The 21,012-nt window shown below is 68.6% G+C and overlaps 3 protein-coding genes across 4 annotated transcripts; 1 reads left to right on the top strand and 2 right to left on the bottom strand.

Moving 5' to 3' along the window:
• The first annotated feature begins 636 nt into the window (after positions 1–636).
• Positions 637–8,890, top strand: SMARCC2 (SWI/SNF related, matrix associated, actin dependent regulator of chromatin subfamily c member 2). The gene is given in 31 exon segments (XM_050334502.1): positions 637–772; positions 915–1,034; positions 1,927–2,012; positions 2,297–2,378; positions 2,458–2,550; positions 2,646–2,715; positions 2,820–2,889; positions 2,989–3,064; positions 3,147–3,278; positions 3,371–3,486; positions 3,589–3,713; positions 3,817–3,876; positions 3,956–3,993; positions 4,223–4,353; positions 4,440–4,511; positions 4,590–4,703; positions 5,069–5,222; positions 5,351–5,443; positions 5,671–5,793; positions 5,862–5,924; positions 5,999–6,257; positions 6,633–6,794; positions 6,867–6,931; positions 7,018–7,147; positions 7,226–7,392; positions 7,470–7,604; positions 7,692–8,004; positions 8,119–8,307; positions 8,310–8,489; positions 8,665–8,677; positions 8,679–8,890. Coding segments are annotated over 31 exon segments (3,603 nt in total). The 5' UTR covers positions 637–661; the 3' UTR covers positions 8,740–8,890.
• A 287-nt stretch (positions 8,891–9,177) lies between these two features.
• MYL6 (myosin light chain 6) lies at positions 9,178–12,352 on the bottom strand. 2 transcript variants are annotated; one of them, XM_050334510.1, is made up of 7 exons: positions 12,262–12,352; positions 11,950–11,977; positions 10,848–10,991; positions 10,594–10,767; positions 9,929–10,006; positions 9,781–9,819; positions 9,178–9,398 (listed from the first exon to the last, which is right to left on the bottom strand). In XM_050334510.1, the coding sequence occupies exons 1-6, from the start codon at positions 12,262–12,264 to the stop codon at positions 9,791–9,793; spliced, it is 456 nt and encodes a 151-aa protein (XP_050190467.1). In that variant the 5' UTR covers positions 12,265–12,352; the 3' UTR covers positions 9,178–9,398; positions 9,781–9,790. The 2 variants fall into 2 exon arrangements, with proteins under 2 accessions (XP_050190467.1, XP_050190466.1); XM_050334509.1 differs by lacking the exon at positions 9,781–9,819 and having other exon boundaries at positions 12,262–12,289.
• A 337-nt stretch (positions 12,353–12,689) lies between these two features.
• On the bottom strand, positions 12,690–20,926 carry ESYT1 (extended synaptotagmin 1). The gene is given in 32 exon segments (XM_050334511.1): positions 12,690–13,208; positions 13,316–13,365; positions 13,460–13,565; positions 13,633–13,764; positions 13,841–13,933; positions 14,036–14,184; positions 14,262–14,408; positions 14,494–14,580; positions 14,661–14,732; positions 14,822–14,917; positions 15,058–15,147; positions 15,233–15,281; positions 15,370–15,452; positions 15,548–15,724; positions 15,948–15,961; positions 15,964–16,043; positions 16,109–16,293; positions 16,582–16,668; positions 16,753–16,824; positions 16,924–17,016; positions 17,124–17,213; positions 17,450–17,498; positions 17,590–17,672; positions 17,927–18,103; positions 18,175–18,298; positions 18,382–18,437; positions 18,541–18,630; positions 18,708–18,780; positions 18,886–18,959; positions 19,036–19,170; positions 19,511–19,552; positions 20,651–20,926. Coding segments are annotated over 32 exon segments (3,165 nt in total). The 3' UTR covers positions 12,690–13,174.
• Between the last annotated feature and the right edge of the window lie 86 nt (positions 20,927–21,012).

Raw genomic sequence — 21,012 nt, 5'->3', positions numbered from 1 at the left:
CGGGTCCTGGGAGGCCACAGCGAGGTCACCCCGGAGCCCTCCCTTCCCCAGGCCGAACGATCCCGATCCCCCGGCCTTTCCTCGCGGCGGAGCCGCTCCATCCTTCCCTCGGATCGCCTCGGGGCCTCCTCCGGGCTCGCTCCGACAAGTCCAGCACATCCCCTGGGGCCGGTAACGGAGACCGGGGCCGGCGGGACCGGCGGGACCGGGGTGGGACCGGCAGTACCGGAACAGGGCTGGCAGTACCGGAGGGGGGGCAGCGGTACCGGAACGGGACCGGCGGGACCGGAGCGGGGCCTGAGGGGGAGCAGCGGTACCGGAACAGGGCAGCGGTACCGGAACGGGACCGGCAGTACCGGAACGGGACCGGCAGTACCGGAGCGGGGCCGGCAGTACCGGAGGGGGACCGGCAGTACCGGAGCGGGGCCGGCGGTACCGGGGGGGGAACAGCGGTACCGGAGGGGGACCGGCGGTACCGGAGGGGGACCGGCAGTACCGGAGGGGGACCGGCGGTACCGGAGCGGGACCGGCAGTACCGGAGGGGGACCGGCGGTACCGGAGCGGGACCGGCAGGGGGAGCGGCGGCAGCGGCGGTACCGGCGCGGGGCCCGCAGGGGGAGCCCGCGGGCGGGCGGAGGCGGCGCGGCCCGGCCCGCTCAAGATGGCGGTGCGGAAGAAGGACGGCGGCCCCAACGTCAAGTACTACGAGGCCTCGGACACCGTCAGCCAGTTCGACAACGTGCGGCTCTGGCTCGGCAAGAACTACAAGAAGGTAGGTGGGCGAGGGTGTGAGGGGGCAGCACCGCCGCCCCGCGCCGGGCCCGGCCTGTCACGGCGGCGCCGCCGCCATCGCCCCCCCCACACCCGCCGCCGCCCCCGGGCCCCGCGGCCGCGCTGACCCCCCGGTCCCGCAGTACATCCAGGCAGAGCCCCCCACCAACAAGTCGCTGTCGAGCCTGGTGGTGCAGCTGCTGCAGTTCCAGGAGGAGGTGTTCGGGAAGCACGTCAGTAACGCGCCCCTCACCAAGCTGCCGGTGAGAGCCGCCGACACCGGGCACGGGGGGGACACGGGGGGCGAGGGGGGAACACCCGGGGGTCTGGGGACAAGACCCCGAGCGGGGACGATGCCCCAAAACGGTGCAGGAATGGACCCCGATGGGCCTGGGACGGGGTCCTGGAGATCCGAGTGAAAGCTCCAATGAACGGGGGACAAGGACCTTGACTGGGGACAGCACCCAAAGATGTGAGGACAGCACCCTGATAGCCGGAGCCAGCCCTCAGTACCCAGGGCACAGCATCCCGGTCCCCAGGGACAGCCCTAGTGATCTGGGGACAAGGCCCTGATGAGCAGGGACAAGGTCCTGAGCAGGGACAGTGCCCAAAAGACGTGGGGAGAGCAGCGTAATGACCTGGGTCAAAGACCTGGGGACAGCGCCCAGGACGGAGCCCCAGTGAGCTGGGGACAAGGACCTGAGTGGGGACAGCACCCAAAGCCCCAGTGACCTCATTCAGTATTGCAGTGACCTGGGGACAGCACCTGACCACGGACAGCAGCCCTGGGACAGTGCCCTGGTCAGGGACGTGTCCCATTGTCCTGGGGACAGTGCCTGGGGACCCTGGGCACCATTCTGCTGGCAGCTGCCCCCAAGCAGCATCTGTGCCCCAAGGACCAGGGAACACTGCCCCTGGGACCACAGGACAGCACCCCATGGCCCTGGGGATGGTGTCCCCACACAGGGACAGGTCCCTAGCTGGGGACAGTGCCCCAGCCCTGCAGCGACTGCATCCCAGCCCAGGGCACCTGGATGAGGATGGCACCCAGACTTGGGGATGGGACCTCAGCGAGGGAATGGCACCCCCCAACAAGGGGGTGACGCCCTGCCTAGCTCCCCCATCACCCCCCTGACCCACCTCCTCCCCTTCCAGATCAAATGCTTCCTGGATTTCAAGGCGGGGGGAGCCCTGTGCCACATCCTGGCAGCGGCCTATAAATTCAAGAGCGACCAAGGATGGTGAGCACCCACCTGCACCGTGGGGACGGCGGGTCTTGGGTGGTTTGGGGGGGCCATGAGGGGATCCCAGGGGCAAGGGTGGGGGTCCCCTCCATGGGAACACCCTGGGGTGGCCTCGGGCAGGGGTGCATAGGGTGGGCTGGTTGTAGGGCTCCCACCTCCAGAGCAAACAGACCCCTGAAGGGGTTCAGGCGCGTGTCCCACCCCCACCCCCCAAATTTTGGATGCTGACAAGGAGACCTGAGCTGTGGCTTTCATGAGAGTCGCTCTTTTCTTCCAATAAGGCGGCGTTTCGATTTCCAGAATCCCTCGCGGATGGACCGCAACGTGGAGATGTTCATGACCATCGAGAAATCCCTGGTGCAGGTAAGAAGTCCCATCCCTGACCCCCCCGGGGCCCCCTTGTCCTCCTCCAACCTCACCACTCTGCTCTTCCCTCCCACAGAACAACTGCCTGGCCCGGCCCAACATCTTCCTGCACCAGGAGATCGAGCCCAAACTGCTGGGCAAGCTGAAGGACATCGTCAAGAGGCACCAGGTGGGTGGCAGCGCTGGGGTGGGGGGCATGAGGGGGGGTTCATCCAACACCTCATCCTGGTATTTAGCCCTGGATCCAACCCCTGGCTCTCGCAGGGCACCGTGACCGAGGACAAGAGCAACGCGTCCCACATTGTGTGCCCCGTCCCGGGGAACCTGGAGGAAGGTGGGTGTGAGGGAGGGGTTGGGGGGGTCAGAGCTGTGCCTGGGATCACGGGGGGCTCTGGGGGGGCTGGAGGATCAGTGCCAGCCTCCCCGTGTCTCCCACAGAGGAGTGGGTCCGGCCGGTCATGAAGCGTGACAAGCAGGTGCTGCTGCACTGGGGCTACTACCCCGACAGGTGAGAGGGCCCAGGTGGGAGGGCTGAAACTTTGGGGAGCCCCCTGACCCCCCCAGAATTGCTGTGGGTGCCACTCTGACCCCCATCCTTCACCTGCAGCTACGACACCTGGATCCCCGCCAGCGAGATCGAGGCGTCCGTGGAGGATGCCCCGACGCCGGAGAAGCCTCGGAAGGTAACGGGGGTCCCCCAGGTTGGGGGAGCAGCTGCAGCCCCCTTCCCAGCCCACCTGACACACCCCCACACCTGCCCAACAGGTCCATGCCAAGTGGATCCTGGACACGGACACCTTCAACGAGTGGATGAACGAGGAGGATTACGAGGTGACGGACGAGAAGAGCCCCATCACCCGCAGGAAGAAGATCTCGGCCAAGACGCTGACGGATGAGGTCAGAGTGGGTGCAGAGCCCCCCGTAGAGGGGGTGCTGGGGGTCGTGTCCACCCAGCTGAACACAGTGACACCCCCCCACGTGCCCCCCAGGTGAACAGCCCCGACTCAGACCGGCGGGACAAGAAGGGGGGTAACTACAAGAAGCGGAAGCGCTCACCTTCCCCGTCACCCACCCCCGAGGCCAAGAAGAAGAACGCAAAGAAGGGGTGAGCTGGGGGGTCCAGGGAGGGGTCTGGGCCCCACAGAGGCTGAGGGAGGCTGGCCCTGGGGTGGTGGTGACTGGGCATGGGGGGTCTCTACCTTCCCAGACCTTCCACCCCCTACAACAAATCCAAGCGCGGGCACCGCGAGGAGGAGCAGGAGGACCTGACAAAGGACATGGACGAGCCCTCACCCGTCCCCAACGTGGAGGAGGTCACCCTGCCCAAAACAGGTCAGGGTGAGGATCAGAAGCCCCCCCCAGTGAGGTTACCCCTGGGACTGGGGTGGGGCAGGAGGTGTACTGGGGTGCTTAGTGCCGATTCCCTGCACCACAGTCAACACCAAGAAGGACTCGGAATCAGCGCCCGTGAAGGGGGGCACCATGACAGACCTGGGTGAGTGAGGCACTGTGGCAGAGCCCGGGACCCCCGGCCTGGCAGTGCCCAAAACCACCCCTCTCCTCCCTCCCTTCAGATGAGCAGGAAGATGAGAGCATGGAGACGGCTGGCAAGGTGAGCCCAGGGAAGGTGTTCCCAGCATGGGAGTCACCTCTTTGTCCCTCTTTCTTTACCCCTCTTCTGGGTGCAAAAAGGCCCTTTTCTGCCCACCCTCTCACCCCTGGGGCTGCAGGCACCTTTGCCCCAGGCCATTGACCTCATCCTGCTCCCGGTGAGGATGATGAAGGGCGCAGAATGGGGGGCCCAGGACCCCCTTGCCCATGCTGTGCTGGTCTGTGGGCAGGACGAGGAGGAGAACGGCACTGGGAGCAAGGGGGAGCAGGCCAAGAACCCTGACCTGCACGAGGACAACGTGACGGAGCAGACCCACCACATCATCATCCCCAGCTACGCGGCCTGGTTCGACTACAACAGGTACAGGGCTGGCTGAGGATGAGGATGGGGATGAGAAGGGTGTCCCGGTCACCTACCGGGCCCTCCCTGAGCGTCCCCTCTTGCAGTGTCCACGCCATCGAGCGCCGTGCCCTGCCCGAGTTCTTCAATGGCAAGAATAAATCCAAGACCCCCGAAATGTGAGACCTGACCTGCCCTTGCCACCCCCCTGTCACCCCTGGGGCCGTGCCCAGCGCTCACCCCTCTGCCCCCCGCAGATACCTGGCCTACCGCAACTTCATGATCGACACGTACCGGCTGAACCCGCAGGAGTACCTCACCTCCACCGCCTGCCGCCGCAACCTGGCCGGCGACGTCTGTGCCATCATGCGGTGGGTGCCGTGCCAGGGGCGTGGGGGGGGGGGTTTGGCACCCCAGTGCTGGCAGGAGGCCAGGGCCAGTGGGGCTGGGATGGGCGTGGCACTGCGGTGCTGACCGGGGCCTGATACTGGTGCGTCTGGTGGTCACTGTGGCACCTCAGCATCGATGGGGGCTCAGTGGGGTACCCTGATGCTGGCGGGGGTCTGGTGCCACTGGGGCACCCTGGTGGGGGCCTGGTGCTGGTGGAGCACCAGGCACTGACAGGTTTTGCACCTCAGTGCTGATGGGTTCAGTGCCAGTGGGGCAGGGGTGGTCAGTGTGGGACCCCACAGACACCAGTGGGGCTCTGGCAGGGTCTGATGCCAGCTCTCCGCAGGGTCCACGCCTTCCTGGAGCAGTGGGGCCTCATCAACTACCAGGTGGATGCCGAGAGCCGGCCCACCCCCATGGGCCCCCCACCCACCTCGCACTTCCACGTGCTGGCCGACACTCCCTCGGGGCTGGTGCCACTGCAGCCCAAGACGCCCCAGGTGGGTGCAGGGGGCGTCCGCCCTGCGCAGCCGCGACCCCCCCCGCCATCCCCCGGTCCCCGCAGGGGCCGAGCGCGGGGTGGGGCGGGGGGTGGGGGATGCACAGCTTCGATCCGTGCCTGCCTCAGGGCCGGCAGAGCGACGGCGACGCCAAGACCGGCCGCAAGAGCAAAGAGATCGAAGAGCTCGTCAGCGAGACGGTGAAGGGGAAGCCGGAGCTGGTAGGCGGCTCCTTGGGGTCCGTGCCCCCGCCGCTGGCCGAGGAAGGCTCCTTCCCTCCTCCCCCTCGCGCCCCGCATGCCGCCCTGCCCTGGGGAGCAGGGACGCGGGGGGGACACCGTGACGAGACGGGGCACGAAGACTTCTCTGGGATGGAGGGGCGGGGGGGACTGGTATCCTGATGTCCTGTCCCCCCACGGCCGCATCCCAGCATCCTCTCTCCCCTCAGCAGCCGACCTCGGCCTCGCAGCAGATGCTGAACTTCCCGGACAAGGGCAAGGAGAAGCCAGCCGACATGCAGAACTTCGGCCTCCGCACCGACATGTACACCAAGAAGAACGTCCCCTCCAAGGTGGGCAGCCCTCGGCCTGGCCCCGGCCCCCCGCCCGCCACCCCTCACCCCTCTCTCTCCACCCGCAGAGCAAGGCTGCCGCCAGCGCCACGCGGGAGTGGACGGAGCAGGAAACGCTGCTGCTGCTGGAGGTGAGTGAGGGTCCGTGGGGAGAGGGGAATGGGGCTGCCAGACCCCGCTGATGCCCCCCCGCTCCATCCCGCAGGCCCTGGAGATGTACAAGGACGACTGGAACAAGGTGTCAGAGCACGTGGGCAGCCGGACTCAGGATGAGTGCATCCTGCACTTCCTGCGGCTGCCCATCGAGGATCCCTACCTGGAGGACTCAGAGGCATCGCTGGGACCACTGGCCTACCAGCCCATCCCCTTCAGCCAGTCGGGCAACCCTGTCATGAGCACCGTTGCATTCCTGGCCTCCGTCGTCGACCCCCGCGTCGCCTCCGCTGCCGCCAAATCGGCTCTGGGTATCAGCTTGGGCAGGGGTCCAGCCTGGGGGCTGCAGGAGTCCTGGGAGAAGAGGGGACAGGGACCACGGGGACAGGGAGGAGTCCTGTAGGAGAACGGAATGAGTCCTATAGTGAGACAGGATAAGTCTTACGGGAAGAGGGATGGGGAGTCCTGTAGGGAGCCCTATAGCAGATAAGATCAGTCCTATGAGGAGTCCTATAGCAAGTTCTGTAGGAAGACAGGACAAATCTGATGGGGAGAGGGATGAATCCTGTGGGGAGCTGGGGCAAGGCCTGCTGAGCTGGGACGAGCCCCCCCAAGGGATGTGCAGTGCTGGGGGGACTCCAAGGGGCGCTGGGGTCCCACTGAGGCCTCCCTGGCACTTCCCCCAGAGGAATTCTCCAAGATGAAGGAGGAGGTGCCCACAGCGCTGGTGGAGGCCCACGTGCGCAAGGTGGAGGAGGCGGCCAAGGTGACGGGCAAGGCTGACCCCGCGTTTGGGCTGGAGAGCAGCGGCATCGCCGGCACCACCTCGGACGAGCCGGAGCGGATCGGTGAGGGGCCAGGGGGATGTCAGGGGTCTGGGAGGGCAGTGGCAGGGCCTGAGCACGGGTTTGTGTCCCCAGAGGAGAGTGGGGCGGAGGAGGCGCGGGCCGATGCGCAGCCGGCTGAGGAGAAGAAGGAGGTGAAGGTAGGAGGGGGCCGGAGAGGGGTTTGGGGGCCAGGGAGGGCGGCTCAGGCAGGACTTGAGTGGCCGTGGGGCCGATCCCTCCCCAGGAGCCCCGGGACAGCAGCACCGAGGAGGAGGCAAAGGAGAAGCCCGGGGATACACCCAAGAAAGAGGAGGAGAAGGGGAAGGAGGTGGAGGGTGAGAAGGAGCCCGACAAGGGTGACAGCGATGGTGCAGGTGAGTGGGGCACCTGGCAGGGCTGGGGGATGCTGAGCCCCCCATGACACTGCTGACACGGCCCCCACTGCGCCACAGGAGAGCCAGAGAAAGAGAAGGAGGTGAAGGAGGGGCCAGATGAGGCACCTAAGGAGCCTCCAGAGCCTGAGGCTGAGCGCAAGGCCAAGGTGGAGCGGGACATCGGCGAGGGGAACCTCTCCACTGCCGCCGCTGCCGCGCTGGCTGCTGCTGCCGTCAAGGCCAAGGTGAGGGCTGGGGGGCTGGGCTGGGGGGGAGCACAACCCAGATGTGGGCTCTGACCCCCCCGGGTGGCCTCCCCCAGCACTTGGCAGCTGTGGAGGAGCGGAAGATCAAGTCCCTCGTGGCGCTGCTGGTGGAGACGCAGATGAAGAAGCTGGAGATCAAACTGCGGCACTTCGAGGAGCTGGAGACCATCATGGACCGGGAGCGCGAGGCCGTGAGTGCCGGTGCCATCGCCAGGAGGGTGGCAGGTGCTTGTCTGCTTGTCCCCCCTGCCCAGCTGACCCTGCCGTGTCCCCCCCAGCTGGAATACCAGCGGCAGCAGCTGCTGGCGGACCGCCAGGCCTTCCACATGGAGCAGCTGAAGTACGCGGAGATGCGCGCCCGGCAGCAGCACTTCCAGCACCTGCAGCAGCAGCAGCAGCAGCAGCCGCCCCCGCTGCCCCCGGGGGCTCAGCCCCTGCCCGCCGCCGGAGCCCCCCTGGCCCCCGCCGCCCACCCGCTGGCCGCGCCGCCCACCCCGGCCATGGTGGGCCCCGCTGAGCCCGTGGGGCAGCCGCTGCCCGGGCCCCCCGCCGCAGCCGCCCCGCCACCGGGAGCCCCGAACGTCCCGCACGGTGAGGGCTGGGGAGGGGTTGGGCGAGGGGGTCCCGGGGTGCTGAGGGCTGGGGAGGGAGGGACGGGTGGGTGTCTCAGCGTTGGGGTCTCCTCACCACCCCTCTTCCCCGCAGCCCCGGCGCCGTTCCCTGGGCAGCAGCCGCCGTCCCAGAGCCTGGCGGGGACCCTCGGTGGCAGCGGCCACCCCGCTGTGCCCGGTAATGCTCCCGCGGCCCTGCCCTTCGGATTGCCTCCATCCGCCATCCCATTGAGCATGGCTAACCCCCGCCGACCCCTGGGCGCCTCCTTCCCCGCTAACCCGCCCCCATCCCGCTGCATGGGGCCCTGGCCAGCAGCATGCCGGGGGGCGGGGGGCTGCCCCCCAACTCCCACCCACCCGGCCTGGCCCTGCCGCACCTCGCGGGGGGCTCGGCCGCCGCGCACAGCCCCGCCATCGTGGCCGCCGTGCAGGGAAGCCTCCTTCCCAACCCCGGCCTCCTCGCAGGTGAGACATGGGGGGGAGCACGGGAGGGACACTGGGAGCGGGCGGATCACTCGCGGGCACGGGGCCGGGCGGGGGCCTCAACCCTTCCCCCCGGAGCTGTGGGGCAAGAGGTGCTCGTGCACCACCTTGCCCCCCAGATGTGACCCCCGCCCTGTCCTTTGTGTTCTCTCTACAGACCAAGGCCCCCCTGCAGACGGACCCCATCGCGCCCACCCCCAGCACGGCCACCCCTGTGCCCCCCACGCAGTGAGCCCCGGCCGGGGCCCAGGACGCCGCAGCCCTCCCAGACCGGCCCCTCCCGCCCCTGCAAGGCACCCCAAAGGACCCCCTGCCCACCTCAACCGACCTCCCTCGCCCCCAGCTTTGGTATTTTTTTATGATTGTCCCAGATTTTATTTAAGTGTTGGTCTCCCGGGGGGGGCTGGGATCCTGCTCCCCCCCCGGCTATTTATGAGACAGCTCCGATCCCACCTGGCACATGGGCATTTCCCCCCCTCTCAAAACCAACCCCCAACACCCACCCAGCTACTTTTCCTCCTCCCCTTTTTGTTTTTTTCTTTTTTGTTTTTTTTTTCTTTTTTTAAAAAACCAATAAAAATAAAATTCCAAGTCCCTGGGGCGGGAAGAAACAGCCTCGTGGTGCTGGATCTGTCTAGGGGGGCACACACGAGGAGGGGAGGGGGTCACATTCAACGTTCTGAGACTTTTATTTGATGCTGTGGGGCAATAATTTAGCCGAGGGGGCCGAGGGAGGGCTGGGGGCATTAGGGCAGGGGTTGGGACACAGGGGCAGTGGGGATGTGGTGGCGGTGGCAGGAAAATGAGGAAAAAGGCACAAAACTGAGTGGAGGGGAGGGGACACAGGAGGACGGGGGAGTCTTCAGCCACTCAGCACCATCCGGACCAGCTCTGTGGAGAGAAGAAATGAGGGTGAGGAGGGGTCTGCCGGTCCCCCATTTCCCTAATCCCAGAGAGAGGCAGGAAAACCAAAGTCAAACAGCTGAAGAGCGCAGGGAGAACCCGGCGTCGCTACGGGGGGGAGGGGGAGGGGGCTCCTGCAGCCCCCCAGAGCAGCACCCACGTCCCGGCCCCGGCGCGCAGGGGGGGCTCCATGCAGAAGGACATGCGGGGGGAGGGGGGCAGAGGGGGGGCTGCACCAAGGGCGAGAGCGCAAACCAGGCGGCCTTTTTTTTCTTCATAAAAAAAAAAAAAAGACACCAGGGCGGGAAAAAAAAAGGAAGGAAAAAAAAACTGGAAGTAACTGAAGGAAGGGGCGGGGGGGAGGCGTTACCCCTGCGGCGTCACCCTGACAAGATGTGTCTCACAAACGCTGGGAGGAAGGAAGGAGACATGATGGTCAGGGAGGGAGTGTGGCCACGGACGAACACCCCCGGGACCCCCAGCACCCCTGGGACCCCCCTCCCACCCCCAGCCCTCACCTTCGTAGTTGATGCAGCCGTTGCTGTCCTCGTGCCCGGCCACGAGCTGCTCCACCTCCTCCTCCGTCATCTTCTCACCTGTAGGACATTCGTGACACCCTGGGGTGAGGGGGACCCACACTGGGGGTCCCCAGGCCTTGCAGGGGGTCTCGGGGGTTGGCTGGGGGCTTGTGATGATCCCAGGGCTGGTGGGAGCTGACAGGATCCCTGCAGCTGGCTGGGCTTTGGGGGTCCTCAGGGATGGACGAGGGGTCCCTGAGGGGGTCCCCTGTATTAGTGCCACCAGGACCCCCATGTCAGCACCTCCAGGAGCACCAAGGCACCAGGATCCCCACATCAATGCCATTGGGACCCTCAGGGCACTGAGCCCCCTGTGTCAGCACCACTGGGACACTCAGGGCAAAAAAACCCTGAATCTGTACCTCCAGGATGCCCAATGCACCAGGAGCCCCCCATGTAGCAGCACCAGGACCACCCAGAGCACCAGGACGCCCCCGCCAGCCCTCCCATCGTGCTGGATCCCTGGAACCCAACACCTCGGGGACCCCACTCCCAAATCCCCCAGACCTCGCTGTCTGGCCCAGGTTGGGTTTTGTTTCCCAGTGGGATCTGTTTTCCCTGAGGACATGGGGGATTTGGGGGTCCAGCGGGGGGTTGAGGCTCACCCAGGGTGACGAGGACATGGCGGATCTCGGCACCCATGACGGTGCCGTTGCCCTCCTTGTCGAAGACCCTCAGCCCCTCCACGTAGTCCTCGAAGCACCCCTGGTCCTTGTTCTTGGCGATCGTTTGCATCATGGGCAGGAACTGCTCGAAGCTCAGCGTCTTCACGTTCATCTCTGTGGGACAGGGCACGTGTGTGAGGGCTGGGGGGTCCTGGGGGTCCTGGAGGGGGGGAATAGGGGAATTCCCCACTCACCATCGCTCTTGGGGTTGCCCAGCACCTTCATGACCTCGGCATTGGTGGGGTTCTGGCCCAGCGCCCGCATCACGTCCCCGCACTGGCTGTACAGGATCTTCCCATCGCCCGTGCGGTCAAACAGCTGGAACGCCTCCTTGAACTCTGCCAGGACCACCGTGTCAGCGGTGCCAGGACCCCCAGGGCACCAGGACACCCAATGTGTGTCGGTGCTGCCAGGACTCCCACACAGGCACTGCTGGGATCTCCAGCACACTGGGCCTCCCCCATGGCAGTGCCACCGGGACCCCCAGGGCACGGGACCCCCCAGTCAGAGCCTCCAGAATCTCTGCATCAGCACCACCGGAACCCCTGGGGCAAAAGGACCCCCGACTCTGCACCTCCAGGACCCCCAATGCACCAGGACCCCCTCGTGTCAGCAGCACCGAGACCCCCAGAGCACCTGGATCCCCCTGTCAGTGCCTCTGGGACCCCCAGCACACGGTCAGCCCTGCCATCCCGCTCTATCCCTGGAAATCAACACCTCAGGGACCCCATAACCTCTTCCCCGGGACCTCGCACCTCGGGGGCTCCACTCCCAGCACCCCCTCCGACTGCGGGTCGGGTTTCGTTCCCCGGTGGGATCCGGTTTCCCGGTGGGATCCGGTTTCCCGGTGGGATCCGACGCCGGCCGGGATGCAGTCGGGCCGCCGCCCTGGGGGATGCTGCCCGGGCTGAGCGGGGAGCCCCGGGCGGATCCCGGCGGATCCCGGAGAACCGGGAGCGCTCAGGAATCCGCGGCCCCGCCCCGCAGGAATGCGCGGCCGGCGCGCGCTGTGCCCATATAAGGGCAAATTGCGCAGGAGGGGCCCAAACATCCCCGGTGCCGGTGCCGGTCCCGTATCCCCGGCCCTGCAGCCACCGGCCCCGGTTCCGCATCCCCCCCGTTCCCCCCGGAACGAACGGCCCCGCCCGGGAGAGACTTTGCCCCGGGAAAAGGCCCCGCCCGCGGTCGCGCAGGAAGCGCTGGGGGCGGCGGGGCCGCCCCGGGGGGTTCCGTTCCCGGTGCCCCGAGCTGGAGCGGTGCCGGTCCCGCTCCCGGTGCCCGGTGCCGGTCACTCACCCGCGGTCTGCTCCTCCGAGAAGTCGCACTGCGGGGGAGAGCGCGGCCGTCAGCGGGCACCGGCATCCCCCGGGATTGGGGATTGGGCCACGGCCCGCGCCCGGTGCCCGCCGAGCCCAACCGGTGCCCCCCGCGCCCCCGCCGCATCCGCCACCCACCCTCCTCCCCGGTGCGACCCCCGCCCCGATCCCCCCCACAGCGCCCCTCGCCCGTGCATCCCCCCCGGCCCGCGCATCCCCCGCCGGAGCCACTCCCGGTGCGGGTCCCGGAGCCGCTCCCGGAGCCGGTCCCGGAGCCGCTCCCGGTGCCCACCATGGCGCCGGCCGCTCCCGTTCCCTCCTGCGCTCTCGGGCGTCACCGCGCGCGGCGTCACCGCCGGTAACGAGGGCGGGGATTATTCATGAGGGGGGCGGGGGAACGGGGAGGCCGCGCCCCCTCCTCATCCCCTTGGGGGGATGTTTTGGCTATAGATGGGCACGGAGCGAACACCCTCCCCACCCCACGGGGGGCACCTCCCCCGCGGGGGACACCCCATCCCACGGGGGACACCCTCTCCCCCACGGGGACATCACACGGGGGACTCCCCACCCACGGGGGACACCAACTCCCCTCACGGGCCCCCCAGTGAGGGCATCCCACGGCCACGGCCACGCCCCATGGAGGGCACCCGTGCCTGGACCCCACCGGGGACGCCTGTGGGACACCACCAACACCCGGGACCCCCCAGGAACACACGAAGCTGTGACCTCCCTCCTTTATTAGCGCAGGGGGGGACAGGGACGCGGCCCTGGGAAGGCAGCGAGGGGGTGGCACGGCGGTGGCAGCGCGGTGACATCCCAGTGGCACGGCGGTGGCGTCCCCATGGTGGCCCGGAGGTGGAACCCCGGCGACACCCTGGTGGTGGCATCAAGGCAGTGGCCTGGCAGTGGCATGCCGGGGGGATCCGGGCAGTGACATCCCGGTGACAGCCCGGCGGTGGCAGCAGCGGCTCTAAGAAGCGTCCCCTCGGAGTGGGGGGTACCCGGGGGACACAACCCCAGCCGGGCCCCCCCAACGCCGGGGGCCCCTCGGGGGGGCAAAGGCACGAGGTTCGTAACAGTCTGGGGGGCGCGGGGGGCCCGGCCCAGCACGTCTTTGGTCGGTGGCGAGGCGGGGGCTTGGCGGGGGTGGGGGCGGCAGCAGCCAGAGGGTCCCCAGGGGACGGGTTGGGGCCGATGGTCCGGTTCTAGGGGCCGCTCCGCTCATCCTGCAGCTCGTACCTGTGCGGGGGGAGAGGTGAGGGGGCATGGGGGGGACACAGCCCCCTCCCCACCCCAGAGACCCCCAGGGCCCTCCCCCTTCAGCACAGCCCCTCAGCCCCACTCACCAGTGGGATCCCCCCTCAGACAGGTCCAGCTGCGCCAGGTTCAGATGCAGCTGGGGGAGAGCAAAGGCTCAGGGGGCTCCCTGGCCCCCCGGACCTCCCAGACCTGTCTTGAATTCCCCCCCGGGTCCCCCTGGACCCCCCTACCTTCCCCAGTGCCTCCTTCTCCCGCGTCATGAAGGACAGGGTGGATTTGACCTGAGCTTCCAGCCTCCTCCGTGACACTTCCTCCAGGGACAGGTCCCACTCGAACCTGGGGACACTGGGCTGTACTGGGCTGTACTGGGTGGCACAGGGCCCCCCCCCCTCACCCCACTTACCTCTCGTTGAAGTCGGGGTTCAGGGTCTTCCTCTGCACGCTGGTTTTCCTCTTGGTGCCGCGGCTGCGGTCGGGGAGCAGCACCAGGGACACGTAGGGGTCCGGCAGCTCCTTCGCCGCCGCCCGCAGCTCCCTGGGGGGGTTACAAGGGCTCAGAGGGGGGACCCAGCCTGGGGGTCCCGGCCCCGAGCCCCCCTCCCCAGCCTCACCTGCAGGCGTGGACGATGGCCACCAGCTTCCTCTCGTCCCGGTGGTACCAGAGCGTGAGCTGGAGCCGGGGACCCTCTGCCGGCTCAGGGGGGCTGTGGGGGCAGAGGGTCAGCACACCCAGAGATCCCCCTCCCTGGAACATGGGGGGCTGGGGGTTGGACGCTCGGGAGGGGGCTCGTGCCCCTCCTTCCCACCTGTCCGTGGGGGGCAGGCGCTGGCGCAGCCCCCCCGTCCCACACTGCTCCTCCTCCTGCTCCCCGCACGCCTCTGCGGGCTGGGGGTCCGTGTCCCCCCCCTCCAGGGACCTGCCGGCCCCTGCCTCCACCTGCTGCGACACCAGGACCTGTGGGGCGAGAGGGGCGGTGAGGGGGGGTCTCACCTCGCCTCATCCCCCCCCACCCCATCCAGGACCCCACTCACCCCCAGCTGCGCCCGCAGCAGGATCTGGGTGCCGGGACCCCCCCCGGCCAGCGGGAACCACCCGTCCAGAGCCAGCCCCTCCGAGGCCAGGAGCTGTGGCAGGGGCAGGCTGAGGCTGCCCAGGGGCTGCCCTCCCTCCTCCTTCACCTGTGGGCACAGGGAGCTCAGGACCCCCACGCGGGACCCCCGGGGGGCCGCGGGGACGGGACCCCCACCCTGGGGGGGCAGAGACCTGCAGCTGAAGCGACTCCTCGTGCGGCCGCTTGATGAGGAAGGAGAAGCCTTCGTCCCACACGGGCTCTGTGGACGGGGCGCAGGTCTGGGAGGACGAGAAGGGGTGAGAGACCCCACCCCAACATCCCCCAAAACACCCCCCGGGCCCCCTCCACCACCTCTTACCTTGGTCTTGAAGGACACGTTGCCCACAGCCAGGCTGGCGAAGGCTGAGGGTGCTTTGGAGCCCTTCCGGAGCTGGGGGGGCAGGACGGGGGTGAAGGGGGTGCTGTGGACATTTGGGGGCACCCTGGGGGGCCCAGGCCGAGGGGGGGACACCCACTCACCGGCAGGTCGGCGGCTCGATCCACGAAGACAGAGAGGAGGGCGGCTGAGAGCTCCTCGCCCCGGGCAGGCTGCAGGAGGCTGTTGGTGTGCAGGACCTGGGGGACACCGGGGGTGGGCGTCGGGACCCCCAGGAGATTGGAAATGGGGATGGATGGGGATGGGGGAGCAGAGACGGGGTCCATGGTGACAGAGATTGGGGTCCACGGTGTCCTCAAGAGCAGGGGGGGGGCGTTACCTGCTCCAGGAGGGCAGTGCTGGGCCGGGGGTCCAGGTTCTCCAGCTTCACGTGCAGCCGCCCTGACTTCACCTCCTCCAGGGGCAGCCACTGGTGGGACAGGGAGACCCCCCTCAGTGAACCCCCTTTGGTGACCCCCCCAACCCCAGCACCACCCCCCAAGTCCCTCTCCCACCTCATCCACGATGCAGCTGCTCAGAACCCGCCTCAGTGGCACTTTACACCTGGGTGGGGGACACTCAGTGAGGTTTTGGGGGGCCCCCACAGTCCCCTGACCCCCCTCAAGCACCCCCCACACCCCCCTGCACCCACCGGCCCAGGAAATCATCCTTGTCCACGTCCTTGTCAAAGAGATCAAACTCCACGTCCTGCCCTGGGATGTTGTCCACGATCACCTGGGTGGGGACAGGGGTCATCTGGGTCCCACCTCGAGCCCCCCGGGCCTGTTTCCCCACCCAGGACCCTCCCCTGCCCACGGGAACGCCGATACCTCGTAGACCTCGTTCCAGCGGGGGTTCAGGTCCTCCTTGATCACTCGGCTCCGGAAGACCCTCCCGGCCACCCGGACCTTGGCGTAGGGGTCGGAGCGGCCCCGCACCATCCCCTTGAAGAAGTTGTCCTTGGCGATCAGGTTCTCGGCCTCCAGGAGGTGGATCCGCAGCACGTGCTGGACACGGGACCACCAGGCACTGGCAGGGGGCTGCCAGCACCTCTGGCCCCCCCAGACCCCCCAGTCCTGACCCCGATTCCCACCCAGGACCCCTCCGAGCTGCCCCTCAGGACCCCTCAACCCATCTCCCAGGACCACTCCCCATGGCACATCCTGCCCCCAGGACCCCCATCCTTTCCCCAGCCCCCAGCCCCTGTTGTTCATCCTGCCCCCTCCCCACCTCGGTGCCAAACCGGGGTCCGGGCTGGCCTGGGTGGGCCGGGGGGGGCTCTCGGTGCTGGCCGGGGGCTCCGTCTGCCCCGGGGGGACAGGGGGCCACGCCGTTCTCGGGGTGTCGAGGAAAGCACCTGTGGATCTGGGGGTCAGTGGGGGTGAGAGGGGGCAGGGCCCTCCCCGGACCCCCAGACCCCCCTCACCCGCAGGACCAGCTTCATGAACAGGCGGCTCCCGGGCCCCGAGCGCTGGAGCGGGAACGGCTCGTCCAGAGTCAGCTCCGGAGCCTCGAGCAGGCGGGACAGGGGCACAGACAGGGACCCCAGCGGGGTCTGCCGGGGGTCATCCTTCACCTGCGGGCATGGGGAGTCACTGGGGGGGCACGGGGAATGGGGGAAATGGGGGGAAGTGGGAGGGAAATGCTGGGGAGACAGGAGGAGGAGAAAAGGGGGAAAAAAGAGGGGGGAAAGGAGGAAAGGAAAAGGAAGGGGAAAAAGGAGGGGAAAAGGGGGGAAAAGAGGGGAAAAGGGGCAGTGGAGGATTTGGGGTGGGAAAAGGAACTGGGACTTGGGAGGATATGGGGGGACAAAAGGCTGGAGAACTGGGGAGATCTCGGGGGATGTGGGGGCTGGGGATCTCACCTGGATATCCACGTCCTGGTTCCTGGGGTCGTGCAGGAAGAAGCGGAAAGCATCTTCCCAGACGGGGGCTGAGGTGTTACAGACCACCTGGGGGGCACAGGTCAGATCCCACTGCGCCCCAAAACCCTCCGCCCCCTCCCCAGGCCCCCTGGGGGCAGGACCCCCTCCCACCTTGCTCTCCCGCGTGACGTCCTGCACCGAGATCTGCACCACGGGGTTGGGTTCCTTCCCAGGCTTCTTTATCTGTGCACAAACAGGGGATTGGGGGGGCCTGCACGCCTCTGACCCCCCCAGGACAGGGGTCTGGCAGCCCTGCTCCCCTCCCCCCGGCCCCCCACTCACAGGCAGCTCCTCGGCCCGGTCCAGGTACACGACCAGGATGGCGGCGGACGGGGGGTCGGGTTTGGCCACGATCGTCCGGTTCCTCTCCAGAACCTGGGGGGATGTGCCAAGGGGGGTGTCGGGAGGGCAGGACCACCCCACTCCCCGCCCCAGTTCAGCTGAGCCCCAGCAAACTCGTCTGTGGGCTGAGCCCCCCTCACCTGGTCCAGCTGGGAGGCATCGGACATGAGGGAGAGCCACTCCAGGCGCAGGTGGAGCCGGCCCTGGCCCCCCTCCTGCAGCGGGAACCACTGCGGGGAGGGGGGATCAGCAAGGCCCCCAGCACCCACCTCCTCCATCACCCCCACCTAACACCCGCCTCCTGCTGCCCAGGCCCCCTGTCCCACATTGCTCCTTCCCAGCTTCTCTCCATCCCCTGAGTCCCACCCTGACTCCCCCTAGGACCCATCCCCAGACCCTGAGCCTCATCCTGCCATCCAGGACCCCCCATCTTGACCCCCCAGGACCCACCTCCCCCAGCACCCACCTCCTCCATCACCCGGGCTCTCAGCACCTCCCCGAGATCCAGCTTCATCCTGGGGGGCAGGAGACCCTGTGAGCTGGGGGAGGTTGGGGGCAGCAGCCCCCACCCTCCATCACCAGGCTGGGGGTCCGTCCCCCCCGCACCTGCCCAGGAGATCGTCCTGGTCGGGGTCCTTGTCGAAGAGCTCCACCTCCACCTCCTGCCCCGGCACCTCATGCACGATGAACTGGGGGACAGGGTCAGCTGGGGGGGACGTGTGGGGGTCCCCCTGCCCAGCAGGGCCAGGCTGGAGACATCCCAGGGGTCCTCCTGCCCAGTCTGGTGGGACTGGGGTGTTCTTGTCCCCACAGCCCAGCTGGGGATGCTCAGAGGGGTCCCTGTGCTTCCCACAGCCAGGTCAGGGGGCACAAGGGGGTCTCTGCAGTCCAGCTGGTCTGGGGGGCCGTGAGGAGGGTCCAGGGTCCCCGGGGGGGGTCTCACCTCATAGACCTCGTCCCAGGTGGGGTTGAGGTTGTCGTCGATGACGCGGCTGGTGAACACCTGGGTGCCCACGCGCAGGACGGCGTAGGGGTCCGACTTGCCCTCCACCAGCCCCCCCATGAACCGGTCCTTGGAGCGCAGGTCCCGTGCACCCTGGAGGTGCACCCGCACCACCCCCTGCAGAGGGGGGTCAGCCGGGGGGGGCGGGATCCCTGGGTGCCCCCCCGGTCCCCCTGGGCAGCCCTTACCCGGGGCAGGGGGCAGCGGAGCTGGGCGGCCTCGTGCAGGTCAGGCACCAGCGGCACCAGGAGCCGGTTGGGCAGCACCAGGTAGGAGGAGATGGTGTCCATGATCATCGTGTCCGACATGGAGCTGGAGGGGGCACGGTCATGGGGGAGCCGTGGGGGGCTGGGCCCGGGGGGCCGAGGAGCCCCTGCAGTAGGGCTGGGGCTCACCTGAGCCCTGGGATGTCCAGCAGGTTGGTCATCCCTGTCCAGTTGATGTCCAAGGTCTGGGGAGGTGGGTTGGGGTCAGGTGGGGGTCCATGGACCCCCACCGTGTCCTGCAGGGGGTTGGGGCTGCTGGTTCTTTGGGGGGGTCACGGCCACACTCACCGGGCGCCGGATGAAGAACATGGTGAGGGCCCCCACGATGGGCACGTCCCCCAGGAGCGGCTCCAGGATGATCCGTAGCATCCCATGGAGCTGGGGGGGGCAGCACTGAGATGTGACAACCCCCAGGGCCGTGACCCCCTCCCACCACCCCTCAGGACCCCCCTCACCTGCATCCCCTTCACCCCTGCCTTGCAGAAGAACTTCTTCACCTCCACGTCGATCTGGACGTCACCCACGTAACTGCAGGGACAGGACAGGGGGGTCCTCACCATGACACCCCCCGGCCCCCCAGCAAAGGGGCTGAGACCTGGTGCTTTTGCCACACGGGTGGCTCTGACCACTCACCTGATGTTGAGGTCCAGCAGGATCTGCTTCTTGTGGGTACCGGGGTGAGCCCGGACCCCCAGGACCCGGAGGGGCTGTGGGGGGGTGCAGAGGTGAGCAGGAGAGCCTGGGGGGCTGGGGGAAGCATCCCAACCCCCACCCCAAACCTACCTTCTCCCCCATGTCCACCTTGGTGAAGGTGAAGGTCTGCAGGTGGGTGTTGGAGGCGCGGATGGAGGGGGCCACGTTCTCCACCAGGAGCTTCTCCATGTACTGCCCGAAAAAGGGCCAGGCCTGGGCCAGGACCTGCCAGAGCCAGAGGGACGGACACGGGATGGAGGGATGGACACCGGGAATCGGGGACAGAGGCAGAGACGGGGGGAAGGGTGCAGGGATGGAGAGAGGGATGCAGGAGGGAGGGAAGGATTAAGGGAAGGATTATGGGAAGGAGGAAGGATGGAGGGAGGGAGGGATGCAGGGAGGGATGCAGGAGTGGGGATTAGAGGGATGCCGGGAGGGATGCAGGAGGGATGCAGGAGTGGGGATTAGAGGGATGCCGGGAGGGATGCAGGAGGGATGCGCAGGGCGGAGGGAGGGCTGTACAGACGGCAGGGAGCGGGGCCGGATGGACAGACGGACGCCTCACCTTGTTCAGCCATTCCGCCCGCTCCACATCCGGGAAGCTGACCTGCGGGACACGGGCGGGGGGGCCATGAGCCCGGGGGCACCCTGAGCCCGGGGGGGCCGGGGAGGGCACGGTCCCTCCCAGCCCCGTGCCTCAGTTTCCCCAAGCTGCGGAGGGACCCCGCCCAGCCCTGTCACCCCCCCAGCTGAGGCCCGTTCCGGGGGGTCACGAAACGGGAGATTTCGGGGAAAGGGGGTCTCGAGAAAGGGGGTTCCCACCCCTCTGGTAAAACGGGGAGGGTTTCGCGCCCCCCTCCCACACCCACCCCATCCGCGGACGGGCAGGAAACGGCCCCCCCGGGCCTGGTGAGTCACAGCTCGGCTGCGGCGATGCCGGAAGGCCCCGGGCGGTACCGGGGGGGTCACCCCGTTGCGGGAATGGACGGGGTCCCCGCACGGGGGCAGCGGGGGATGGTCACGGGGGCCCTCAGTGGGGCGGGGGGCGGGCGGTGACCGGCCCCGGGGGTCCCGCACCGCCGGCAGCTCAAACGGGGCTCGGTGACGCCGCCGGGGGTCCCGCTCAGCGCGGAGGTCCCGGCAAGCGGGGCTCGGGAGCGCATGACGTGCTCGGCCCTGGGGGTCCCGCCCGGGGAAAGCCCCAGCTGGGGTAGCTGCGCAGCAGAAGGCGGGACCCGGGAGGATGCGGTTCCCATCCCCGGGATCCCGCCCTGCGGGGACTGCGAGCGCGACTCGATGCGGCGGGGCCGATTTGGACGGGGGTCCCCCCAGGGTCCCGCCCGGCGGGGAACTCAAGCGGGGTCTGCAGCGCAGCACAGGGGGGAGTGTCCCCAGCAGTGGGACCCGGAGAGATGCGGGAGGATGATGAGGGAGGATCCGGGGGCTGGCGGGGAACCCCAGGAGTCTCAAGCGGGGACTGCAGCACGACACAGGTGGGGGACCCGCCAGAGGGGCCAGGGGAGGACGCGGTGCCCGGTCCGGGGGTCCCACCGGGGGGAATGCGGTTCCCACCCCCGGCGCAGGACGCGGTGCTGGGTCCGGGGGTCACACCCGGCCCTGTAGAGGGGGGGTTTGCCCCGAGCCCTTCCCGCCGCCGCATCCGCGGGCAATAACGGTGCGGCGGAGCCCCGAGCGCCCGGCTTACCCAGGCCGGCAGTTCCCCGCGGGCCGCGCCCAGCCCGGCGGCGGCGGCGCGCACGGCCGCCTCCTCGTCGCGCTGCAGGCGCTCGGCCGCGCGCATCCCGCGCTCCCGGGCGCGGCGCCGCCGCCGCCAGCCCGCGTAGAGCGCGAGCGCGAGCACGAGCGCGCCCGCGCCCAGCCCGAGCAGCCCCGCGGCGTAGGCGGGCAGCGCCCACAGCAGCCGCCGGCCCAGCGCGCCCAGCGCCGCCAGCCCCGCGCCGCTCCCGCTCCGCCGCTCCATCCCCGCGCCGCTCCCGCACCCGGGTCCCGCTCCGCTCCCGGGACCGCCGGGCCACGCCCACGGCCACGCCCACGGCACGCGCGCCT

Source organism: Myiozetetes cayanensis, unplaced genomic scaffold (assembly GCF_022539395.1).
Source record: "Myiozetetes cayanensis isolate MyiCay16 unplaced genomic scaffold, myiCay2020 scf55, whole genome shotgun sequence".
Taxonomy (NCBI): Eukaryota; Metazoa; Chordata; class Aves; order Passeriformes; family Tyrannidae; genus Myiozetetes; species Myiozetetes cayanensis.
Note: the sequence above shows the minus strand (reverse complement) of the source record. Positions and strands in the feature narration are given on the sequence as shown.